This window comes from Schistocerca piceifrons, chromosome 6 (assembly GCF_021461385.2).
Source record: "Schistocerca piceifrons isolate TAMUIC-IGC-003096 chromosome 6, iqSchPice1.1, whole genome shotgun sequence".
Classification (NCBI taxonomy): Eukaryota; Metazoa; Arthropoda; class Insecta; order Orthoptera; family Acrididae; genus Schistocerca; species Schistocerca piceifrons.
The window spans coordinates 113,741,323-113,767,897 of record NC_060143.1 but is presented as its reverse complement, the minus strand read 5'-3'; the positions used below and the strand labels follow the sequence as shown (position 1 = coordinate 113,767,897).

Below are 26,575 nucleotides of genomic sequence, written 5' to 3'. Positions count from 1 at the left end.
CTGCTCCACAGCCATAGACTGGGAGGATTTATATAACAGCCGGCCGCGGTGGTCTAGCGGTTCTGGCGCTGCAGTCCGGAACCGCGGGTCTGCTACGGTCGCAGGTTCGAATCCTGCCTCGGGCATGGGTGTGTGTGATGTCCTTAGGTTAGTTAGGTTTAAGTAGTTCTAAGTTCTAGGGGACTTATGACCTAAGATGTTGAGTCCCATAGTGCTCAGAGCCATTTTTATTTATATAACACTGAAGATTGCATAAGCATTGTGTTCATTACTTTGAATGGTATCACGTCGCACATACCAAACAATGAATGCATTTTCACAAATACGATGAAGTTCAGAATCGAACAGTACACGGCTTTTCCAAAGAGTAAATATTTCCCCTAATTTGCGTAGTATTCTTCAAATCAGTAACTATTTGTACCACACGATTCATAAAGCAGCCTATGTTCTTCTATCTCAGTTCAGCAGGTTAGTAATAATAAATTTAAACGTCATGCACCATGCGCCAATTTTTCACACATTTCAGTGTTTCTAACGTCATAGATCCTCAACTATGTATCGCACAATGATTTAATTTTGGAATCATGTTCAGCGGTACATGTGAACACTGTCTGAAAAATGTGTCCCGAACACCGTTAGTGGTAAAAAAGTAATAAATTAAAACATCATGCCTGACGTAATAATGAACACCGAAAATGAAGTAAGTGATAAACGTTTCTCCTTTCATCATATTGCGGGTGGTGTCAAATAGAAAAATTTCATAAAGGTTTGAAATTATGTGTAAAGTTTGTTGCAGGTCTCTAAGTGCTCCCATTGTCAAATACTGAATGACTATATTCAGTCAGACCTTGATAAGATTTCAAAGTGTTGCAAAAATTGTCAACTTGCTTTAAATGTTCAACACTATAAAACTGTGCACTTCACAGTGCTGTGTCCTATGATCACAGTATCAACGAATTACAGTTGGATTCGGCAACTCATACAGATACCTGGGTGTAACACTTTATACGGATATGAAACGGAACGATCACATAGGCTGAGTCGTACCTAAAGCGGATGGCAGACTTCGGTTTATTTGTGCAATACTAGAAGAAAGTACTCAGTCTATAAAGCAGATTGCTTATTAAACACCCTTGCGACCCATCCTAGAACATTTCCCATACATGTGGGACCTGTACCAATTTGGACTAACAGGGGATGTTGAATGAATATAGAGAAGGGCAGGGCGAAAAGTTACAGGTTTTTTGAACCGTGGGAAAATGTCACAGTGATGATGAAGAAACTGGACTGGCAGACACGTTAAGATAGGCGCAAACTACCTCGATAAAGCCGACTTACAAAGTTTGAAGAATCGGCTTTACATGGTGGCTCTGGGAACACACCCCAGCCTCCTACACACCGCTCCCGCGCAAGATTAATTACAGCGCGAACAGAGGTAAACAATCACTCTTCCCACACTCCATACGTGAATGAAACGAGACGCAGGGCTAACAACTGGTACGCTGTGACTTACCACCCTCTGCCATGCACTTCACAGGTGTTTGCAGCGTATGGCTGTAGATGTAGATGAAACTCACCGAGCATACTCCAGACGAACTTGCCCTTCTCCTGTGGCGGTCCCCACTGTGCCACCAGAGCGTGCAGTGACGGGTACAAAGGGCCCTGTCAACAACACAGTTAGTTAGTTAGCTGCATGCTGCATAGATCATTTGAACGAATCTTTTATGGCAATGAAGTGGAACGAGTCAGTTTACAGGATATGTATACGTGTTTACTGTTAACATTAATGACCATATTGTTGTTTAGTTTAACCTCAGTAAATGGTTCTTCCAGTTCAAGTTTTCATCAATATGTACACCCAAAAATTTTGACCATTCTACCCTATTTACTCACTCCTGTTCATGTGCTATGTCAGTTGTTCGTATAACTACACCGAAGAGCCAATGAAACTGGTACACCTACCGAACATCGTGTAGGGCCCCCGCGAGCACGCAGAAGTACTGCAGCACGACTTGGGATGTCTGAAATAGTGCTGGAGGGAATTTACACCATGAATCCTCCAGGGCTATCCATAAATCCGTAAGAGTACACGAGGGTGCAGATCTCTTATTAACAGCACGTTGCAAGGCATCCTAGGTGTGCTCAGTAATGCTTATGCCTGGGGAATTTGGTGGCCAGCGAAATTGTTTACACTCAGAAAGGCAACTCTATATAGCAATTCTGGACGTGTGGGGAGTCACATTGCCCTGCTGGAATTTCCCAAGTCCGTCGGAATGAACAATGGACATGAATGGATGGAGGTGATCAGACAGGATGCTTAAGTACGTGTCATCTGTCAGGGTCGTATCTAGACGTATCAGGAGTCCCATTTCACTCCACCTGCACACACCCCACACCACCAGAGCCTCCACCGGGTTGAACACTCCCATGCTGACATGCAGGATCCATGCATTCATGAAGTTGGCTCCATACCCGTAAACGTCCATCCGCTCGATAAAATTTGAAACGAGACTCTTCAGACCAGACATGTTTCCAGTCGTCAGTAGTCCAATCTCGGTGTTGACTGTCCCAGGCGAGGCAGTCATCAAGGGTAGACGAGTAGGCCTACGACTCCGAAAGCACATATCAATGACTTTTCGTTGAATGGTTCGCAAACTTACGCTAACTGATGGCCCAGCACTGAAATCTGCAGCGATATGAGGAAGGATTTCACTTGTATCACGTTGAACGATCGTCTTCAGTCGTCGTTGGTCCTTGGAGGATCTTTTTCCGCCTGCAGCGATGTCGGAAATTTGATGTTTTATCGGATTCCTGATATTCACGGTACACTCGTGAAATAGTCATAAGGGGAAATCCTCACTTCATCGCTACCTCGGAGATGCTGTGTCCCATCGCTCGTACGCCGACTATAACACCACGTTCAAACTCACTCAAATCTTAATAGCCTGCCATTATAGCAGCAGTAACCGATCTAACAACTGCGCCAGACACTTGTCGTCTCATATGGGTATTGCCAACCGTAGCCCCGTATTCTGCCTGTCTACATGTCTCTGGGTTTGAATACGCAAGCCTATACCGGTTTCTTTGGCGCTTCAGTGCATTTGTCGTATAGAACGGAACATAGTATATGTTTTTTTCTTTAACTTATAGAGAGTCAATTTTCTGACAACCACTTAATAATTCTTCGAAAAACGTCATTTACAGTCTCTTCTGTGGCTTTCTCTCTAACGGGATTTATTGCAATATCGTCTGCAAAAAGTACCAATTCGGCTTGTTGATTGTTAAGTGGAAGGTCATTCACATACGGTGATCAGCCGGAACATTATGACAACCACCCTACCGTCGATATAAGCCCGTCCAGGCGACAGGGGTGTCACCTGGCGAGGTGGTCCGACTGTTAGTCAGACACATGCAGCGTGCATGTAGTATCAGTGAGCGTGCTGTCCATGTCTAGAATGGGGAAAGCGCGCGATGTGTCTGAGTTTAACCGAGGGCAGACTGCGATGGCCCCTGAGGCTCGGCACGAGCGTTTCGGAAACTGCATGACTTGTCGGGTTTTTGAGGAGTCCTATGTCGAATGTCTTCAACACTGCCGAAACCAAGGTGAAACCACGTCCAGATGTCGCAGGGTTGAGCGGCCACTTCTCATTACAAATATCGCACATCATAGGCTGGGCAGACTGGTAGAACACGACAGGTAGCGAACTGTGGCGGAACTGACATCAGACTTTAACGCTGGGCAGAGGACAAGTCGTGTGAAGTTAGCACCCCTTTTTCGAGAAATATACATTTTTTTCACAGTTCTTGTTAGATGTGCCATAGTTCTAGAGTTCTTTCCACAAAATTTCAATAGTTCTGCAAAATGTAACGAAGAAAACAACAATACTCGAAAAAATTTTTGTATCGAAAATATTCTCTGACAATTTCCGCAAAATGTAAATAAGTGCAAGAGTTCTGAGCACAGTTCTGAACAGAACTCCAAGAGTTCTATCGAAAACCCAAGTAACATTTTTTTGTGCAGCTAATAGTTTACGAGATAATTGCAATTTAAGGAGAAAATCTTTTCACTTACTGTGAAGTTGGCACCCTTTTTTTCAGAAATGTATACTTTTTTCAGATTTCTTGATAGATATGGCATAGTTCTAGAGTTCTTTGTACAAAATTTCAATAGTTCTGCAGAACTTAGCGACGAAAACAATGTTCGAAAAAATTTTCGTATCGAAAACATTCTTCGTCAATTTTCGCAAATTGTAAATAAGTACAACAGTTCTGAGCACAGTTCTGAACAGAACTCCAAGAGTTCTATCGAAAACCCAAGTAACATTTTTTTGTGCAGCTAATAGCTTACGAGATAATTGCAATTTAAGGAGAAACTCTTTTCACTTACTGTGAAGTTGGCACCCTTTTTTTCACAAATGTATACTTTTTTCAGATTTCTTGATAGATATGGCATAGTTCTAGAGTTCCTTGTACAAAATTTCAATAGTTCTGCAGAATTTAGCGACGAAAACAATATTCGAAAAAATTTTCGTATCGAAAACATTCTTCGTCAATTTTCGCAAATTGTAAATAAGTACAAGAGTTCTGAGCACAGTTCTGAACAGAACTCCAAGAGTTCTATCGAAAACCCAAGTAACATTTTTTTGTGCAGCTAATAGTTTACGAGATAATTGCAATTTAAGGAGAAAATCGTTTCACTTACTGTGAAGTTGGCACCCTTTTTTTCAGAAATGTATACTTTTTTCAGATTTCTTAATAGATATGGCATAGTTCTAGAGTTCTTTGTACTAAATTTCAGTAGTTCTGCAGAACTTAGCGACGAAAACAATGTTCGAAAAAATTTTCGTATCGAAAACATTCTTCGTCAATTTTCGCAAATTGTAAATAAGTACAACAGTTCTGAGCACAGTTCTGAACAGAACTCCAAGAGTTCTATCGAAAACCCAAGTAACATTTTTTTGTGCAGCTAATAGCTTACTAGATAATTGCAATTTAAGGAGAAACTCTTTTCACTTACTGTGAAGTTGGCACCTTTTTTCACAAATGTATACTTTTTTCAGATTTCTTGATAGATATGGCATAGTTCTAGAGTTCCTTGTACAAAATTTCAATAGTTCTGCAGAATTTAGCGACGAAAACAATATTCGAAAAAATTTTCGTATCGAAAACATTCTTCGTCAATTTTCGCAAATTGTAAATAAGTACAACAGTTCTGAGCACAGTTCTGAACAGAACTCCAAGAGTTCTATCGAAAACCCAAGTAACATTTTTTTGTGCAGCTAATAGTTTACGAGATAATTGCAATTTAAGGAGAAAATCTTTTCACTTACTGTGAAGTTGACACCCTTTTTTTCAGAAATGTATATTTCTTTCACAGTTCTTGACAGGTATGCCATAGTTCTAGAGTTCTTTGTACAAAATTTCAATAGTTCTGCAGAATTTAGCGAAGAAAACAACAATACTCAAAAAAAATTTTCTATCGAAAACATTTTTTGTCAATTTTCGCAAAAATTAAACTTGTACAATAGTTCTGAGGACAGTTCCGAACAGAACCCCAAGAGCTCTATCGAAAATCCTAATAACATTTTTCTATGGCGATAATAGTTTGTGATAAATTGATTTAATGTGGGACACACTTTCTCTACAGAAAATATAAATATATTCGTACAACAGTTCTGATGACAGTTCTGGACACCACGTGAAGAGTTCTATCGAAATTCCTAGTAGAATTTTTTAGTGCAGGTAATAGGTTAAGAGGTAATTGCAACTTAATTAAGAACCCCATAAGAGCTCCTACTGTGAAGCTGGCACCCTTTTTTTCGGAAATATGTATATTTTTCAGAGTTCTTGATAGATAAGTCATAGCTATAGAGTGCTCTGTACAAAATTTCAATAGTTATGCAGAATTTAGCGAAGAAAACAACATTGTATAACAATGCTGATTCAGGAACCCTTTCCTTCTGATACAGTTCTTGCTGTTGTCACAATAAATCACTTGTGCATAGATTCCAACTGTACTGATCATTACAAAAATACAATCATTGACCAGCGGCGCACATTTCTTGCAGCGTTGTACAAAGTATTCGGCTTATCCGCTGTGAAAATACCACACTTAACACTATTTTAAAATTTACGGTGGATGGCTTCCGTTTATCTACAATGTCAGCATCTATCGAATTATCTTCATGCAAACGTGATGCCTGGATCACTCACTTCCCCTTTTTAGGTACGGAGGAAACTAGAGTTCAGTCTTGTGGAAGCCAAAAAAGGAAATGTGGGTAGCCCTTCTTTTACTGATAGCAAACTCTAGACAAATCTCCACGCTTGTCTTTCTTCATCATGCCAACAAAAGAAAAATTCTCCCTTCATAGCTCTATTATCATTCCAGTACTAGTAAACCAGTTGTCCGCTTTCACATTTCGACCTGGCTGATATATAGGTTTACACAGTCACAGAACAACATCAAAATGTTTATTGCTCAGTTGGTAAATCCTTCTGGTTGCAACACAGCGTATATTTCCAAATTGTACAGGTAAAATACTTAAGAACGCACACTCAAGAATCCATACTCGTTTGTTTTGATTGATACATATTGGCAAAAACTGTACCTTCCGCAGAATCCTTCCAGCTTCTTGTCTACTGTAACATTTTCTCCAAGGATGTAAGATTTGTGGTAGTTGCGTACAAACACAGTAAATATTTCCCGAATAGCTGTTAGCTTGTCTAATTGTCTCCTTTCATCATGAATAGCGCGACTGTAAAATCTAAGGCTCTCCAGAATAAATTTGAAACGTTTTATGTTCATTTGGAAGGTGAAATTTTTCAATGCCATCACCATCAGTTCCACACAGATATTCCAGGCTTTATCTGTTACTTTTGTTAACAACAGTTAAAAACAAGAGACTGATGAAGGCTTTCAATTCAATATCATCTATTGATTTTACCCCTCTCTCACGCTGAAATGAGGCTTTGATGCTCTCAAAATTCTGATTGGAATACAAAACTACAATAGACAAATATCGTTATCTATGAGGTAATTACAGCATCACAAATGCTGCTTTGGCTGCACCTATTGGTACAGGTAAATTTCGAATAATATTATGCTCTTCGAACAATATGCTTTGGATTTCTTCAACATTATCTAGTACTTCCCACTTACAATAATAAAATTCCTATAAAATAACGCAACCAGGCGCAGTGTATTAATCTGAAATTTGACGTTCAGACAGCGGACACTGACTTTTAAACAGTTAAAACAGAATTTAAGTGCAGTTTACATTCTGGATTAGCTTTGTACTACTTACTACGTTGATAAACAAATAAATTAATCGCTGAAATGAAATTCGAAAGGGCACAGTGGATAAAAACGAGCAATCGGCTCATATCTCATCAAGAGAGCATTAGCGTCGATACTGAATCATACAACATTGAAAGGCACACATGAAGTGTATATTTTTAGAATCAGGAAGAACCAGATGAATTTTATTACGTAAAACAGTAATTGTTTTGAGCTCTCATGACATCCAGCACCCACTAACAGCTAAAAATATGCCCAGAACCCTCATGGATGAAAGTTATGTGGCAACATCACCAGCCGCTAGGATACATAAAAACATGTGCTGTGTGTAACGAATAAATTTGAAATTGCTGTCGTTAATATTGTTGCAAACATTTGTTCTAGTTAGAAAGGAAGTGTGGAAGTTTGATGAGTTACCCTACAGCGAGAGTTAAAAGTTTTTACAATGTATAGAAATGTAAGTATATTTACTGAATATATCGTACAAACGAACTAAGTAGTATGTTTAAATCCCAATTCAATACATGACTGATAGAGGTGTTATAATGTTGAGGGGATACAGTATTAAAGTTAATAACAAGTTCGAAATTTGTAAATAAGAACCTCGTTTATTTGGTCCTCAGTAATCCGGATTTCCGGTTTATCCGGATTCATATTTTGTGTCCCTTGGTATTTTTCTCATTTTTTCTTGTAACACGAAGATGTGTAGTCGGTGAGGTACATAGGCTGCTTATCACTAGGCCGGTAATTTAGTCTAGTACTGAGTGATGAGGAACTCGGAGTGTGTGAATGACATTGTTTCTCAAGTATTGTACATTAATATAACGGTGTATTTGTTGTGGCGTAACAAGCTAGTTACGCCACACTGGGAAGGGAGCCGAAAGAAAGGCACGTGTACACACACGCCGACTGGCGTCAAGTCTGGAACAGGATACGTTATGACTGCTATAAAGAAAATACGTAGCTTTGGAATATACTTAACTTTTAATCACTCCTTGTGATACATCTCTCTTGACTATACAAATGAGACTCGTAAGATACATGCACTGTTACAATTTGCGCCTTGCTAGGTCGTAGCCATGGACTTAGCAGAAGGCTATTCTAACTGTCTCTCGGCAAATGAGAGGAAGGCTTCGTCCGTATTGTCGCTAGTAATGTCGTCCGTACAACTGGGGCGAGTGCTCGTCCGTATCTCGAGACCTGCCTTGTGGTGGCGCTCTGTCTGCGATCACACAGTGGCGACACGCGGGTCCGACATGTACTAAATGGACCGCGGCCGATTTAAGCTACCACCTAGCAAGTGTGGTGTCTGGCGGTGACACCACAGTATTGATGCCCATCAAGTAAGTTGCATAGTAACCACGCCAACAGCACTCCACCACAGCTCATTGTACCTCTGGTGCGATTCTCGACAGGTGTGACACCATCTGGTTAGTGGCGCGTGTGAATGTATTTGCTCTCTCAGCCATCTGTTTGTTTTGCACTGACGAGCCTTCTCTCCTTGAATCATCTAAGCGTGCACATCCCACGCTTCCACCTACAGTTACTACAGTCAGTCTTAAGAAGGTGTACTGGCATTTGTATAGTGCTGAACATTTAGCCTTTTTGTATTTAGTAGAATATACATCCGGGTTTTCGATTTTCGGTTTCCCAAACTAAGAGTGAGAATTTACGATCGTCCTCATAGCTGTACTTCCAGCAATACCTCATCTCCTGCGTTCCCAATTTCGTAGAAGTTGTCCTACGAAAATTGCAGAAGCACTCTTGGACGAAAGGATATTGTGACGATATTCTTTCGTCACAGCCTGGGGTTAGAGACCCGGTCCGGCACACAGTTTTTATCTGCCAGTAAGTTTCACATCGGCGCACACCCACTGCAGAGTGAACACACAATCTATTTCATAATCTACTGGCACCATAAAAATGTTATAAGGGTTTTTAAAAGAACTCTTTCGGTGCTATCCAGAACTGTCAGCAAAAGGATTGTGCCAATTTATTATAATGTAGACCAAGTGGGTCTCTCGAAAATGCTATTATCTCATTAACTGTTATCCCCACAAAAAATGTTATTACAGTTGTCGGTAGAACTCTTAGGGTCGTATTAAGAAATGCCATCAGATCTTTTGTACGAATTTATTACTTTTACATGACAAAAGTGAGTCCCACTAAATTATCTCATATAATGTCATCGTCACAAATAATGTTATTATAGTTTTTGGTAGAACTCTGTGGGTGATATTCAGAACTGTCATCAGAACTATTCTACGAATTTTGCTGTATTAGATAAAGTGAGTATCAGATTAAAACTAATATTGTATAAACTATTATCGCCACAAAAATGTTCTTATCATTTTCAATGCAACTCTTCCGGTGCTATCCAGAACTGCCAACAGAACTGTTATACAAATTTATTTTTTCCAAACTGACAAATAATTTTTTACCATACCAAAATTTTGCCGAGTTATTGTTTTCTTCCCGAAATTCTGTAGAACATTCGTGTTTTGAGCAGGGAAATCTAGAAGTATTGCATACATATCAAGAACTGTGAAAAAAATTTATATTTATCGTAAAAGGGGTTCAAACTTCACGGGAAATGTTCATAAGCATTCCTTAATAAAGGCAGTTACTACGTAAACAATTACCTGCACAGAATATGTTACTAGTATTTTCGATAGAACTCTTACAGTGCTATCCAGAGCTGGGCATCAGAGCACACGAACAGACATAATTTTTTTTTTTTAGTAAGAGTGCCCCACAATTAATCAATTACCATACAAACTTTATAACCACAAAAAATGTTATTATGATTATCGATAGAAGTCTTGAGGTGTTAACCTGAACTGTTCATCAAAACTGTTGAACGAATTTACTTTTTCTGCGGAGAAAGTGGGTCTAACATCAAAGAAGTTACCGTATAAACTATCATCGCCACAAAAAGATATTATTAGGATTTTCGATAGAGCTCTTGGTGTTCTGTTCAGAACTGTTGTACGAATTTACTTTTTGCGAAAATTGACAAAGCATGTATTCGATAAGAAAAATTTTTCGAGTATTGTTGTTTTTCTCGCTAAATTCTGCAGGACTATTCAAATTTTGTACAAATAACTCTAGAACTATGACATTTCTATCAAGAACTCTGAAAAACTATATATTTCTGAAGAAAAGGATTCCAACTTCACAGTAAGTGAAGAGGTTCCCTCCTTAAATTGCAATTATCTCGTAACGTGTTAGCTGCACAAAAAATTGTAATTAGGATATTCGATAGAACTATTGGGGTTCTGTTCAGAACTGCCCTCAGAACTGTTGTCCGAATTTACTTTTTGCGAAAATTTATAACGAATGTTTGCTATTCGAATTTTTTTGAGTATTGTTGTTTTCTTCGTTAAATTCTGCAGAACTATTCAAATTTTGTACAAAGAACTCTAGAACTATGGCATACCTGTCAAGAACTGTGAAAGAAATATACATTTATGAAAAAAAGGGTGCCAACTTCACAGTAAGTGAAAAGATTTTCTTCTTAAATTGCAATTAATTCGTAAGCTGTTAGCTGCACAAAAAAATGTTACTTGGGTTTTCGATAGATCTCTTGGAGTTCTGTTCAGAGCTGTGCTCAGAACTGTTGTACTTATTTACAATTTGCGAAAATTGACGAAGAATGTTTTCGATACGAAAATTTTTTCGAATATTGTTTTCGTCGCTAAATTCTGCAGAACTATTGAAATTTTGTACAAAGAACTCTAGAACTATGGCATATCTATCAAGAAATCTGAAAAAAGTATACACTTGTGAAAAAAAGGGTGCCAACTTCACAGTAAGTGAAAAGATTTTCTCCTTAAATTGCAATTATCTAGTAAGCTATTAGCTGCACAAAAAAATGTTACTTGGGTTTTCGATAGAGCTCTTGGGATTCTGTTCAGGACTGTCCTCAGAACTGTTGTACAAGTTTAATTTTTGCGAAAATTGACAAAAAATGTTTTCGATACGAAATTTTTTTCAAAAATTGTTGTTTTCTTCGCTAAATTCTGCAGAACTATTGAAATTTTGTACAAAGAACTCTAGAACTATGCTACATCTATCAAGAACTGTGAAAAAAATGTATATTTCTCGAAAAAGGGGTGCTAACTTCACACGACTCAGAGGACAAGTCTGCCTGAACAAGCAGTGCACCGAACACTCCTAACGATGGGTCTCCACAGCCGACGACCCATGCATTTGCCAGTAGTAACACCACGACGTCGGCAACTACGACTGAAATGGACACGTGACCATCGGCGCTGGACGTTGGTGCAGTAGCAGAGCGTTTCATGGTCTGATGAATCCCGAAACCTTCTTTATCATGCCGATTGGAGGACGTGAATCCGTCGTTTTCCAGGGAAACAGCTCCTTAACACCTGTACTGCGGGATGGAAACAAGCTGGCGGCGGCTCTGTTATGCTCTGGAGGACATTACGTGGGCATTCATGGGTCCAATCCACCTCGTGCAAGATACCATGATGGCCAAGGAGTATCGTACACTGGTTGCAGACCACGTGCGCCCCCTCATGACGATCATGTTTCCCGAAGACAGTGGCAATTTCCAGCTAGATAACGTGCCATGTCACAAGGTCAAGAGTGAGATGGAGTTGTTCGAGGAACACTGCGGCGATTTCCAATTGATGCGCTGAGCCCCCACAACACGGCAGATCTGAATCTGATTGAACACATCTTGGATGTGATTGCATATGGCCTGAGAGCTCTTTGCCCCCCCTCCCCCCCCCCCCCCCCCGCGGAATTTACCAGAATTAGGTGACTTGTGTGTGCAGATATGGTGTCAACACCCTCCAGCGACGTAGGCAGGCCATGCCATGCCACAATGTGTCGCCACTGCTATCGACACGTCGCCACTGTTATCACTACCAAAGGTGGTCATACCGGCCGTTAGGTAGATGGTCATAATGTCCTGGCTGACCAATGAATGTATCTATTTTCTTTTACGTATACTAAATTGTGTGTGTGATGTTTGCAGGAACGGTCCTGTGACTAATCTGTAAACCTCAGCAAAGAGATTCCGTACTTCGCATTATGCTGCAGTGTATGGGAAACTGCAGTTTGTAAAATTAATGCTTTCAACGTGCCAAAGAGTACCAATGTCTAGAGTATAGTGGTGTGCATTGAACAAGCTCATGTTACGTAGGAGATGGCTATGACTTTTTGGAAGGAACAGTGCCTAAGGTACGAAATTAATGACAGGGAACGAGATTAATTGACAGAACAAGAGTCTGTTCATAGTTTCAGAAGGAGCATTAGGCGATGTTCAACAGCAATGCAAGGGGGAAAAATGCAATAAAACACGAATTGGCAGCTTTGAGAGACGAAATATGGATGACAGTACATGATCAAATAAGGAAAAAGACAAAGTCTACTATAATTCCTCGAATAACATCGGGGCTATTGAAATTTATTGATGAATGGAGAAAATACAAACATGCAATGAATGATCACGGCGAAAGGGATTACAGACTTGTAAAATATGAGATGACAGAAAGTGTAAATAGGCTAATCGGGTATGGCTCCAGGACAAATGCAAAGCTAAAGAAACATACCTCACTAGCAGAAAGATAGATGTCGCCTATGGCAAAATTATAGAGACCTGCCGGCCGGGGTGGCCGCGCGGTTCTAGTCGCTAGTCTAGAACCGCGCGACCGCTACGGTCGCAGGTTCCAATCCTGCCTCGGGCATGGATGTGTGTGATGTCCTTAGGTTAGTTAGGTTTGAGTAGTTCTAAGTTCTAGGGGACTGATTACCTCAGCAGTTAAGTCCCATAGTGCTCAGAGCCATTTTTAAAGAGACCTTTGGAGAAAAGACAAGAAGCCGTATGAATATAAAGAGCTCACATTTAAGCTAATACTGAGCAGACAAGAGAATGATAGCACGTTGAACTAGTATGTAGAGGGGCTGTATAGGAAAACGAACATGAAGACAGTATTATGGAAAGGGAACAGTAAGTAGATGAAGATGAGCTGTGAGACATGATAATATCAGAAGAATATGGCAAAGCACTGAAAAACTTCAGGCAAAACAAGGTCGCTGAAGTAAAACACTTTCACTGAGAATTATACAGAACTTTTGGAGAGAAAGCCGTGACAAAACTATTCCATCTCGTGTGCAAGGTACTAGATGAGCGAAATACTCTCAGACATTAAGAAAAATGTAATAATATCAGATACAGATAGGTCAGGTGCTGACAGGTGTGATTATTACTGAACTATCAGTTTAATAAGTCATGGTCGCTAAATGCTGACATGAATTATCTACAGAAGAATGGAGACAATGGTAGGTGTCGCACCCGGTGAAGATCAGTCTCGGTTCTGGAGATAAGTAGGAACGCTCGAGGCAGTACTGACACTATGACTTAACTCAGAAGATACGTCACAGAAAGTCAAACATACGTTTACAATATTCGTAGTATTTGGAGAAAGCTTTTGAAATATGTTGAATGGTGTAACACTCTCTGATATTCTGCAGGCAGTGGGGATACAATACAGTCAGCAAAAGTTTGTTTACAACTTCTACAGAAACGAGACAACACTTATAAGAGCCGAACGATATGAAAGGGAAGTAATGGCTGAGAAGGGAGAGAAATAGGATTGCAGCCTTTCCCCGATGTTATTGAGTCTCAATGAATTACACAAGGTCTGTGTTCATACAGTGTCTGTATGTTAGATGCATGCATGTTTGAAGGAATGGACACTGACGATTAACAGCTGTTGTAAGCATTAACACATGGATTCGCAAGCTGTGAATAGATTTGAGGTCTGCTGCACATTTTATTAGTGACAAATGAAAATTCTGTGCCTGAACGGAACTTGAACCTGGATTTCCTGCTTATCGCAAGCGTTTGCCTTAACCACTTCCGCTACTCGTACACGCTTTCTAGAGCCATCCTAACTTCCGTATGCCGTGTGTCAACAATAATATGTACAGCTAACTTCAACCTGTATTCCAAACTCGCGAATCCATTTCGTTATCCAGTCTTTCAAGTGAGCAGTCAATGATGAATACTAAGGAGGAGTTTGGAAAGGAGATTAAAGTTCAGGGAGAACAAATAAGTACTCTGAGGTTGTTTGATGACATTGCAACTAAGCCAGAGACGTAAAAGGACTTGGGATAGCAGTTGAACGGAATGGGCAGTGTCTTGAACAAAAATTGCAAGATGACACCACCATAAGTAAGTCAAGCATAGTCGAATGTAATCGAACTAAATTAGGCGATGCTTGAACAATTAGATTAGGAAATGAGAGACTAAAGGCTATAGGTAAGGTTAGCTGTTTGGGCAGCGAAACAATCGACAATGGCTACATTAGAGAAGACATAAACTGCAGACGGATAATAGCAAGAAAAATGTTTTTGAATTAAAAAATTGTTAACATTTTAAATGTAAGGAATTTTTTCTGAGTGTATTTGTCAGGAGTGTAGCCTCGTATAGAAGTGTAATGTTGACTATAAACAGTTCAGAGAAGAAGAGAATAGAAGCTCTGAAAGCTTGTTGCTACAGAAGAACGCCCAAGAATAGATGTGTAAATGCTTGTGTCGCGGATGGCTCACAGACATACAGAAAACAGAGCAAACGTGCTGCAACTGTAGAATATGCCGTTGGAGGTGACTGGTTGCATTCGAGTACAGTGCTATACTATGCCGCCCGACCAGAAAAATAGTGCGTTTGCGCTAGATGCTGGCAGTTGTACTACATTTATAAGCAATTTTAGAACACGGAACAAGAGGTTATGTCATGATCGCATGGGTAGGAGTGACATAAATAAATCGATAGAATTGCGAAAAATACATATAAATTAAGAGATAATACGTCGAAATGATGGGGAAATTGAGGGAGTAATTGCACGTCTTCTAATTTGTTCAGAACAGTTCTTGTGCATGGGACCGAGTATACGACAACAAGAGGAACGAGGGAAAACGGCGAGATGGAACCACCGCGAACTGGGGATACAATCTTCTATTTTTCGTCGAGGCAGCATTCTACTGTATGCCTATTGAGGTAATAGTGATACGCGCGAGTTGACTGCTGTCTTTGATGCTTTTCTGGAAAAAAGAGGACCATCTGCCTCTAAACTTACTTGCATATGCGTTAAAGGATGACAGAGAGTGGATGGAGTGATAGGGTGAGATGGAGCTGTAACGAGGTAGGACTTCATGGTAGACTACGATGCATTCTAGAGAGAGAGGGACACTTTGCTGCATGTCATTTGACCATTTTTTCCGTTCCTCTGTCGGCATACATCAGTTGTGTAACATAACCTGCGCTCGACTAGCATACAACTGCGTGTTGCGTGTGTGTCGTAGATCACTGTTTACTTGCTATCGTTAACAGCAAACGTCTCTGTCATCAGAGAACTTTCATCCTGTTTCGAAACATTCCTCTAGACGAACGAAGATTTATGCGATGTACTCCATTTCCCTGCCACATGTTGAGCATAAAATCGAGTCTTCAGTTTCATAAATACTGTAATTCTAAGTCAGCGACAGGTGTTTGTGAGATACTACAATCTCCGTGTATACATCTTCTTGACAGATGTCGTGTTTACGGAATTAGTGGCGGAATGACGTGTAATTTCATACGTCAAAGACCGCTGCTATGCGTTTGTCTCTTTCTTTGTAAGAGGCATTCCCCGTTACTAATGATCATTTTATATATGACTGATGCGAGCATAGTTTAATTTCTGAACCGTGACCAGCTGTGGATAGTGGGGCTATACACCTCTGGAAAGCTATATTGTACATGTATCACAAGGAATCGATGTTTTAAGGAAGTAGTTTTTCATTTTACAGTTTATCACCATAGTTTATCCTAGAGCAACCTGCAAGGACAATGTATGTCATCCTCTGGAAATATATTTCTCACAATGGGTCAGTAATAACGTTGCATTCCATACGACTAATAAGTTGGAAACCACAACGATCTAAGATTATAGCGTGTTTTAAGTACAGAACATTGTAGCCTTAGATGTGCATGTGTTTATTTTCTCTCTTGCCAATACCTTCTTAGTAATTACCCCAGACACTAGAACAATATGTTGTGAATTGGCAGGAGCCAATTCATGGAGTTTGGAGGAAGGCGAAAGGCACGCGTTTGAGCTCACGCAAACTGGCGTGAGGTCTGGAACAGGACAATGTAATTAATACAGCCAATAAGGTACGTTGCTGCTGGAATACTTAACTTTAATCCATAATTGGTGTACATCGCTCATGACGCTACATGTTTTACAATCTCAGTATTAACTGGTAATGGCGCCTTGCTAGGTCGTAGCAAATGACGTAGCTGAAGGCTATGCTAACTATCGTCTCGGCAAATGAGAGCGTAATTTGTCAGTGATCCCTTCCTAGCAAAGTCGGCTGTACAACTGGGGCGAGTGCTAGGACGTCTCTCTAGACCTGCCGTGTGGCGGCGCTCGGTCTGCAATCACTGAAAGTGGCGACACGCGGGTCCGATGTATACTAACGGACCGCGGCCGATTTAAAGGCTACCACCTAGCAAGTGTGGTGTCTGGCGGTGACACCACACAATACTTTAGAATTGCAGTTGATTTACGTAAAACGCAACAAATTCCGTCCATCTGGAGCTCCATCATGCTTAAAAACCACCCGTTTCTTGTTCTTAACTGTCTGTTATATCATCACAACAGTTTCATATCTATTGTACACCGATAATGGGTGCTACCCTCCTCGACATTCGCGCATCTGGAGAAATCTTGTGCTCTTGGATTGGTGCGGGACGACAATTACAGCCTCGGTTCACACTGTTCCTACACGAAACGTGGATCGTAGCTGTCTACTTCTGGTCAGCTGCAGAGAGCGTTGGTCAAAGACAATGTGAGGAGATCTTTCGGTCTCTAACTTTATCCTAAGAATACGTGAATGCCCTGTGACTCCCATTCACATAGAGAAAGATCGTAAGTTACGCACTATGATCGAAGTGCTAGAGACATGTAGGTCGCTGTCCGGTATACTTTGGTGTATATGTTTGAGAATTAACAATGAAAAAACGTACTGCACAGTCATCTATTTACATTCGCGATGGTACTCGCAAAGTAGTGGAAGGCGCTGTGTAGCGATGAGACAGAAATTGGTGAGCATGCTACCGCATCATTGGCCGGTGTTGAAATAACGCTGAAGTTGCTAAAACGAGGATAATGGAATGTAGTCGAATTAAGTCGGGTGATGCTGAGGGAATTAGATTAGGAAATGAGACACTTAAAGTAGTAAAGGAGTTTTGCTATTTGGGGAGCAAAATAACTGATGATGGTGGAAGTAGAGAGGATATAAGATGTAGACTGGCAATGGCAAGGAAAGCGTTTCTGAAGAAGAGAAATTTGTTAACATCGAGTATAGATTTAAGTGTCAGGAAGTCGTTTCTGAAAGTACTTGTATGGAGTGTAGCCATGTATGGAAGTGAAACATGGACGATAAATAGTTTGGACAAGAAGAGAATAGAAGCTTTCGAAATGTGGTGCTACAGAAGAATGCTGAAGATTAGATGGGTAGATCACATAACTAACGAGGAAGTATTGAATAGAATTGGGGAGAAGAGGAGTTTGTGGCACAACTTGACAAGAAGAAGGGACCGGTTGGTAGGGCATGTTCTAAGGCATCAAGGGAACACAAATTTAGCATTGGAGGGCAGCGTGGAGGGTAAAAACCGTAGAGGGAGACCAAGAGATGAATACACTAAGCAGATTCAGAAGGATGTAGGTTGCAGTAAGTACTGTAAGATGAAGAAGCTTGCACTGGATAGAGTAGGATGGAGACCTGCATCAAACCAGTCTCAGGACTGAAGACCACAACAACAACAATCAACTATGATGCTTATTATTACAGTACATCGACAGTGTCTTTTCCATCCCAACAGTCTAGGTACACTGTTGATTACCACATAATGTGATTTACACTGTGCAATGTCTAGTTTCCTGGGCGAGTCCATGGACCAGACGTGTTAATTTCAGTTTAGAATCTGATACAGACGTCGAAGTCGTGGCGGGAAAAACTGTATGGCAGTGTACAAAGCGTGTTAGAGCAGAAAAAGCTGTGTATGAAACAACAAAGCAGCGTCCCTCTCCTGCGACTGATAACATGTGGGAGAAGATTCTCGTACAGTAAAGGCGATGAAACGTTACATCTGTCTGTGCAAGCGATACTGATCACTGGCCACCTGTTCCAATGGATAAATACCTTTAATAGGATCGCCGCATATGGTCGATGCCGGCATGTAGATGGTATTCGTTTTAGACATATCGGAAGAGAGAGATGCGGTAAAAATCTATCAGATGAAATTAACGGAGCTTTTATAGTTCGTAATTTTTCTCTGCTCTATGTTACAGAATAATGATGACAGAATGTTTAGGTGATAGACATGAACGGATCCTGAGGGATGCGGATCTGTTTCGATGTTGAGTCTTCCTAATTTTCCCAGCAAGAAACGCCACCGTAACTGTTCATACTGTCGTCGTGTTGCAGGTGCAGGCTCCATTTGACGCTGACGTTACACACTGTAGAAGGGTGACAGAGCTACGAAAACATGTTCCCACTTCCACCAAGTGGTCAAAATACGCTCCTATAGCATTAACTCAGCTCGCTCTGTTTCTAAACAGGTTGCAGAATGTGCTGGATATTGCTCTCTGACTTCTGGGTAAAATTGCTGAAATTGGTCTCACTATCAACTGCGGTGTGTATTACAGTACATTGCTCCGTATCAATGCCGTCTTTCCAATCCAGACCGTCCGCTGGGTATGCTGTTGATTACCGCATAATGACTGATTGACACCACTCCGTTGAGATGGAGGGAACTTCGACGGAACACTGGATATCTGCTACTTGTTGCTGTGGAACATGGGATTAAATGTAGAGGTCATCACCTTAATACAGTTGTTGGTAAACTCGTCCTACTTACATATGCTTCGATGCCCTACACATGTCTTTATTTTTATTTTTTTCCACCAATAACATAACAGTACCTCTTTTTATTTGTGCTACCTCACGCGTGTTGTGAACAGCACCTTCTGCCGATGGTCAACACTGGAACAGTAATCATGTACATGACTGCGAAATGAAGGAACAATGCTTTTCGAAACTGAGCACTGAGACATCCGCTGTCCATTCGATGGGAAGATGATATTAACTGTACAAGTAATCACCTTCGAATAGTTGTTGGAAGCGCTCTACGATACCGCAAACTCTTTCAGTTTCCATATGTTGCGATGTCTTCCACATTTTTGTCAATGAGAAACATCGCATCTCTGTTTTATTTCTACCAGTCTGTGGTGTGGTAGTTATATACATAGTTTATGCCATGCAATGTTCAGCTTTCTGTGAGAGCCAGAGGATTGAAACGCGTTAATGCCAGTTTAGCAGCAGCTGACATGGATCTCTAAAACATGGTAGAAAAAACAAAGTGTATGGCGGTGTGCAGTGATTGGGTGTGTTGCGGTGTGCAGTGATTGGGTGTGTTACAGCCGATAAAAACTATGTATTAAACTAAAACTTCCTGGCAGACTAAAACTGTGTGCCGGACCGAGACTCGAACTCGGGACCTTTGCCTTTCGCGGACAAGTGCTCTACCAACTGAGCTACCCAAGCACGACTTACGCCCCGTCCTCACAGCTTTACTTCTGCCAGTACGTCTCCTACCTTCGAAACTTAACAGAAGCTCTCCTGCGAACCTTGCAGAATTAGCACTCCTGAAAGAAAGGATATTGCGGAGACATGGCTTAGCCACAGCATGGGGATTTTTCCAGAATGAGATTGGGTAGCTCAGTTGGTAGAGCACTTGCCCGCGAAAGGCAAAGGTCCCGAGTTCGAGTCTCGGTCCGGCACACAGTTTTAATCTGCCAGGAAGTTTCATATCAGCGCACTCTCCGCTAAAGGGTGAAAATCTCATTCTTATGTATTAAACTGCTTATGAAGGAGCAATACAGGAACCCTCTCATGTGACATAGTCTGTTGGATATGGCCATCCTACAGTGCAGGTGATGAAACTTTACACCAGTCTGTGGAAGCGACTTCGATTATGAACCAACTGCTCCAGTGAATCAATACCTGTATATTTAATAGGATCGCCAGATATGTTCGAGTGATAGACATGAATGCACCCTGAGACACACAGATCTCCTTCGGACTACCTGTATGTAGTTTGGAGACGTGTCTCAGAACCTTCGTCCTTTCTCCATGCCATGTATGATGTGTAGTCTTCCTAATTTTCACAACAAGAAACACCACCGTAACTGCTCATACTATCTCTTCTACTACCACATGTTGCAGGGGAAAGTTTCGTTTGGCGCTCGCCTTACACACTGTACACGGTTGGCTGAGCTATCACACCATGTTCCCATTTCTACTGTGTGACCAAAACGCGCTCCTGTCTTCTGTACAGGTCAGACTAAAACTGAGACGATCGCATGCACTGAGCTACAGGGAGGGCGGGACAGAGACTTAGGAGCAGTTAAAAGATCCAGAGGGACTGTCTAAAATCAGCACTGGAGTTCTTGGTTAGGGGATCCATAGCAGACAGGTTCGAAAAAAAAATGGTGACTCGTTCCGAGATACGAGAGTGGCACGAATATGATTCACCAGTGGCTGTAATCATTAAAAGACGTCTCTAAAGGATCCAACGCAAATATGTGGTTGAATGGATAGACTTGATTCCAAATGTGGACAGCATTGCGGACAGCATTTCTGCCTGAAAGCGTAACACTATCAGTGACAGTGTGTTCCTGTAGACTCAAGACCGCTTATAGTGCAGGGTGATGATAACTTGGCGTTACGCAGCCGAGAAAACATGTGACATCGTCTGGCGACAGGGGTGAGCGTGGTCGGGGGTTGGGGTGGGCGGGGGTGGGCGGGGTTTGTCGGGGGAGAGTTGATTAATTGATCAATATCATTACCTGTGTAAGTAATAAAGTTCTCGGTTTCCTGAACATCTCTCTTCCTGTAGCGTGCATCAGCCACATCACGTGAAACAAAAAAATAATTTGGGATTAAGTAATTTTAAGCCGGCCGCGGTGGTCTAGCGGTTATAGGCGCTCAGTCCGGAGCCGCACGACCGCTACGGTCGCAGGTTCGACTCCTGCATCGGGCATGGATGTGTGTGATGTCCTTAGGTTAGTTAGGTTTAAGTAGTTCTAAGTTCTAGGGGACTGATGACCACAGATGTTAAGTCCCATAGTGCTCAGAGCCATTTGAACCATTTGAAGTAATTTTAAGGCGCAACGTGAATAAAGGAAGGAATCAGTTATCAGCACTTATTCTTACGCGTTAAGAAACCGTCAGTTTGGCAATGGAGGGAGGTGTAGAGGGTAAAGATTGTTGAGGGGAACCAAGTCACGCCTACAGTAAGCAGACTTATATGGATGTAGGTTGCAGTAGTCATGCAGAGACGAAGGGAGTCACACAGGATAAACCAACGTGGAGACCCGCTTCAGACCAGCCTTTGGACTGAAGACTATGGCAGTATTGGTGCGTAACTGACTTAGAGAAAGCGTCTGCATTGGTCAAGGATTCCTCTGCTTTGCCAGCCAAAACGTTTTCATCACTGTGTTCCAGCAGATGCACGAAGTTCTAGTAGTACACCTTCGTCCAAGTTGGACGTCTATCAGCAGCAAACATTTGTCGATTACAGCCATCCAAATAAAGACGGAAGATCAGTGGTTAGCTCCCCGTTGACGAAAAGGATGGTAAACACAGAGTATATAGCGAGAGAAAGTTACTGTAAAAAGTCCTGTTCAATGGACTACCAAGTTTTTGCGTTTCATGACTTGCTGAAACCACAGAAATCCTAAATTGAATGACCATATGGGCATTTTAGTCCCACTCTTTTTGCACTAGTGTGACAGCTGTGCCTTAAACACTGCATTGCTTCACACGGTGATGCAATATTCGACAGCTAAACGACAATACAGGCCCTCTATTTCGCAGCTTCAATTCCCACCAAAATTGGACAGTCTGATTGGGTAGTGTTCAAGCAGTAACCATATAGTCTTGAACTGGTATTCGGTTGTATTCGAGCTTGAGAAAACGTTGGGCAATCCGAATCAGAAGACACGAAATCTCTAAACATTCAATCAACGGAGTTTTTTAAAAAAAGAATTGTGAAACCACTAACCTACAGGAAAATAATACATTGAGAGATTTGATGCAGTCGTTGCAACAACTAAGGTACTGTATTATAATCAACATTTTTTGTTTTGCCCAGAACATTAGAGGCAATGTTCACGAATACCTGTGCGTTAATTTTTGATCATTTCTCTCTCTTTCACTCTCTCTCTTTTTTTTCCACTCCTGTAATGCTGACTGCACACATGGACTGTCCTTGGTGGCTTGACTTCCAAGCTGATGCCATCGACTGTCGAAACAGTGATGTGTTATTCTATGTACACCGCTGTTTTTGAGGTGTGTGATCGAGATTAAGGGATTCCTGTAGTTACGAATTTATGAGTATGTAATGTTGCGCGGTAGAACCATAACGAAACGTCAAACCAGATGTTTAGGTTAAAGCATTTAACGCTTTCTGTAGTGTCTTGTTCGTGAAAGAATATTAGATCTGTACAGAAATTCGTAATACATTAAATATTATAATTAGCAACGAAGTGCACATTAAGAATACAGGATTATGTACACAAATAAGGTTGTAAATGGACAGCCTGGAATTCTGACTGCTATGCAGATGACTCACGTTTGATCTTCTTGGTGGAAAGACTAGAATAGGTGGACTCAGTGTCATAAAGTGAACTGAGCATCTGCTTAAATACGAAGCATCGGCACCAAGATTCGCAGAACTTACAGCGGGTTAGAGAGCAGTGTGCTAACCATATGCCTCTTGGAAGGTTTCCATAACTCTTGTACTGCCATAATCCGCTTTTATTAACACATGGTTCTGTTCAGTTTTGAATGAATCATATTTAAAATTAGACAGCCATGGCAAAGAAGAGCTGGAAATCAAAGTTAGACTGCTACACTGCAGTAACATGATAAATCGTAGCCAAACTGTAAGTTCATGCGTTATCACTGATTTTGAAGTTGCGTGGCAAAGTGCCAGCCTATGTTGCCCTTCTACACAGCTAAACTAAATGTCGAATGCTGTGCTATTGGTTATCAGTTATCTCAGTGAAATTTCGTGGCAAATTGGGACTACTTTTTCCTTGTGCTTGTAGCAGACCAAACATCACGAATAAATATCAGTTGTTTATGTACACTATAGTTTCCGGCCGCCTATTAGCGGACCTTAATGTCAGGCTTGAACGCTGCACTGGACACTTTCAGTGAGGCGTCTGAATATCTGTGGAGGAATGGAACCCCAATCTTCCTCAAGAGACGAAATGAAAGAATTTGGGCTCCGGGGTTGGCGTTCTAACTCATCCCAAAGGCGTTCGATTGGGTCCAGGTCCGGACTCTAGTACGGTCAGTCCCTTTGAGGAGTGTTATTGTCCACAAACCATTGTCTCACAGGTGCTGCTTTGTTACAGGGAGCATTGCAATCCAGATACAAACAGGTATCGTCTCTGAAATTTTCATCTACTGTACACAGTACACAAGGCTGTAATATGTGTTCGTATCCGTTCGAATTCAGCGTTTTCTTAAGCACTTTCAGGTCCGGACTCTAGTACGGTCAGTCCCTTTGAGGAGTGTTATTGTCCACAAACCATTGTCTCACAGGTGCTGCTTTGCTACAGGGAGCATTGCAATCCAGATACAAACAGTTATCGTCTCTGAAATTTTCATCTACTGTACACAGTACACAAGGCTGTAATATGTGTTCGTATCCGTTCGAATTCAGCGTTTTCTTAAGCACTTTCAGGTCCGGACTCTAGTACGGTCAGTCCCTTTGAGGAGTGTTATTGTCCACAAACCATTGTCTCACAGGTGCTGCTTTGCTACAGGGAGCATTGCAATCCAGATACAAACAGTTATCGTCTCTGAAATTTTCATCTACTGTACACAGTACACAAGGCTGTAATATGTGTTCGTATCCGTTCGAATTCAGCGTTTTCTTAAGCACTATAAGAGGATCACATCGTAACTACGAAAAACACACGCATATCATAATGACATCCACCTTCTCCATACTCCACTGTCGGCGTTACGCACAATGGCAGGGAACGCTCCCCAGGCAATCGCCAAACCCAAACCCTGCCATCGAATTGCCGTAGGGTATAACGTGATTCGTCAATCCAAACCACTAGTTTCCTGTTACTCATTGTCCCGCGGTGTCACTGTTTACACTACCTCGAGCGTCGCTTAGCACGGAGTGTGTTGAAATGTCTGGCCTGTGAGAAGCTGGTCGACCGTTGTAATTCATTCTTAACACTATTTTTAAGTGTCTTTGCACAGTCATTATGCTGGCTGGACTATTGGTAGCACTTTGGGATTCGCGAGTGATTCGTTCCGCTGATTTTTTTTATTTATTTTTTATTTTTTCCTTCCATACACTGCAGTGCTCGTTGGTCCATGTCCAACAGTACATAAGATCTGCCTGGTCGTGGTTTGCCGTGATTATTTCTTTGCGTTTGCACTTCATTATCACACTACTAACAGTCGACGTACGCAGCTTCAGAAGTGTTGAAATGTCGCTGATGGACCTGTTACTCAAGTCATCGAACGACAAGTCTACGTTGGAATTCACTGAGCTCTTTCGACCATCTATTCTGTTGGACTGCCTCTCTACCCACAACACAACACTCCCCATCTACTTTTACACTGGTGGGTCGTTTGCTCTAGTGGTCAATTACACAGTACATAGGAATTTCCAGATACTTTCGATCAGACGTGTCCTTTCTCGACTTCGTAATCTCAAAATGTAGTAACCTAGCCTCTATAGAGTTAGTTAATTTATGCCTACCCCATGACTCACACAACAGTTGTAGACAGCGTCGTCACATCCCAGCATCCATGCTGCATCCAGAGAAGTCAGCGGCAGGGGATGGCGTATCAAGGTAGCACCGTCTCCAATACCATACTTTTCGTTAGATTGTCTAAAAATGTAAAGCAGTCCTCAACCACAAGGTTAGTTTGAGCAGCACAGTGCTTTACTAGTCAGAGACACGCTGAAAGTTGTGTTTCCCTTCCTTCCTGTCAGCCTGACTTACCCAGTCAGCCTGTGACGTCGCTACTGACGACAGCTCATCTGAACATGTACGAAGTCCTGTGCTGTTTGATATTTAATTGGGGGTGTTCCCCATTTATCACTCATGAAACTACAACTCAACTGATGTAATTATATCCTGTCGATTAGACATTATCAGCTCTTGCATCTCCAGTGAATAATTTGATTTTGCAGGAGCATGTTCTTTAGACTTGCTCCCATTTTGTTTACATTTGCAACCCGAATTTTTGCTTGCCTCAAGCAAAGCGTCAGGTGGAACCAGTAACCAATTTCGCAGTGACCTATTCTGTAGCCTACTATTCGCTTGCTCCTTGGAGTGGCATTCGCACTGCTCCAGATTCTGAAATATTTGTAGTCACTTTCTGTTGTGAAAAATCTGTGAGTAATGAAACTATGGACACACTGGTACACTCTACATTGTTGTCAGATCTCCCCCTAAGTTCAAGGTCAAGGTCATCCCTTTCTTCACTCCCTCCCCCACCCCTCACCAGTCTTTCAGGCCAGTTGGATAACGTACAAATGGTAGAAAATACAAAAATCAGAGATGGGGCTTAGTTGTACTAGCTGGGAGTAGTGGTGCAGCCCACATGGTTCCAAGTTTTAGCTAGTGCGCTATAATTTATTACTTTATTAGTATAATTTATGACACAAAAATAGCTGCCAATTTTTTCCGAAAACCCTTTTTCTTAATACCCTAATGTATTACGAAATTGATTACCCTGGTAGTCGCCATTTCCTAATATGGAATAAGTAGCTCATTATGATGAGAAATTCAAAGTTAAACACAGTTCACTGGTTTTATGATTTAAAACACTGGTGTACCATGCTTTCCCATCACTACCATCAGACATGAAGCAGGAACTTTTATATACAACGAAAAAATATCAGCGGTTGCAGCCACATTAAAAGTGTTTGTTTAAACCTAACACGGGTCAGACGTGGTTTATTTAATGTTATGGCCATTACACAATCATTTTACACACTCCAGAACACATCGGTAGCACATCTCACACCGGTGGATAGACCATACCAGCAGCAGCAGCAGTTGACTGTGACATGTGGCAATGGCACGTAAGAGACCGTATGCTGCTCTGCAGGTGTGCGGAGCGAGGAAGGAGGCTGATAGCTGCGCCGAC

At 41.4% G+C, this 26,575-nt stretch overlaps 1 protein-coding gene across 1 annotated transcript in view; it reads right to left on the bottom strand.

Annotated features, from left to right (window-relative positions):
- Positions 1 to 26,575, bottom strand: part of LOC124802938 (putative inorganic phosphate cotransporter) — a 279,538-nt gene that overhangs the window by 64,672 nt on the left and 188,291 nt on the right. The window contains exon 5 of the mRNA XM_047264024.1: positions 1,578 to 1,662. Coding sequence (XP_047119980.1) covers positions 1,578 to 1,662 — 85 coding nt within the window. The remainder of the gene's footprint in view (positions 1 to 1,577; positions 1,663 to 26,575) is intronic.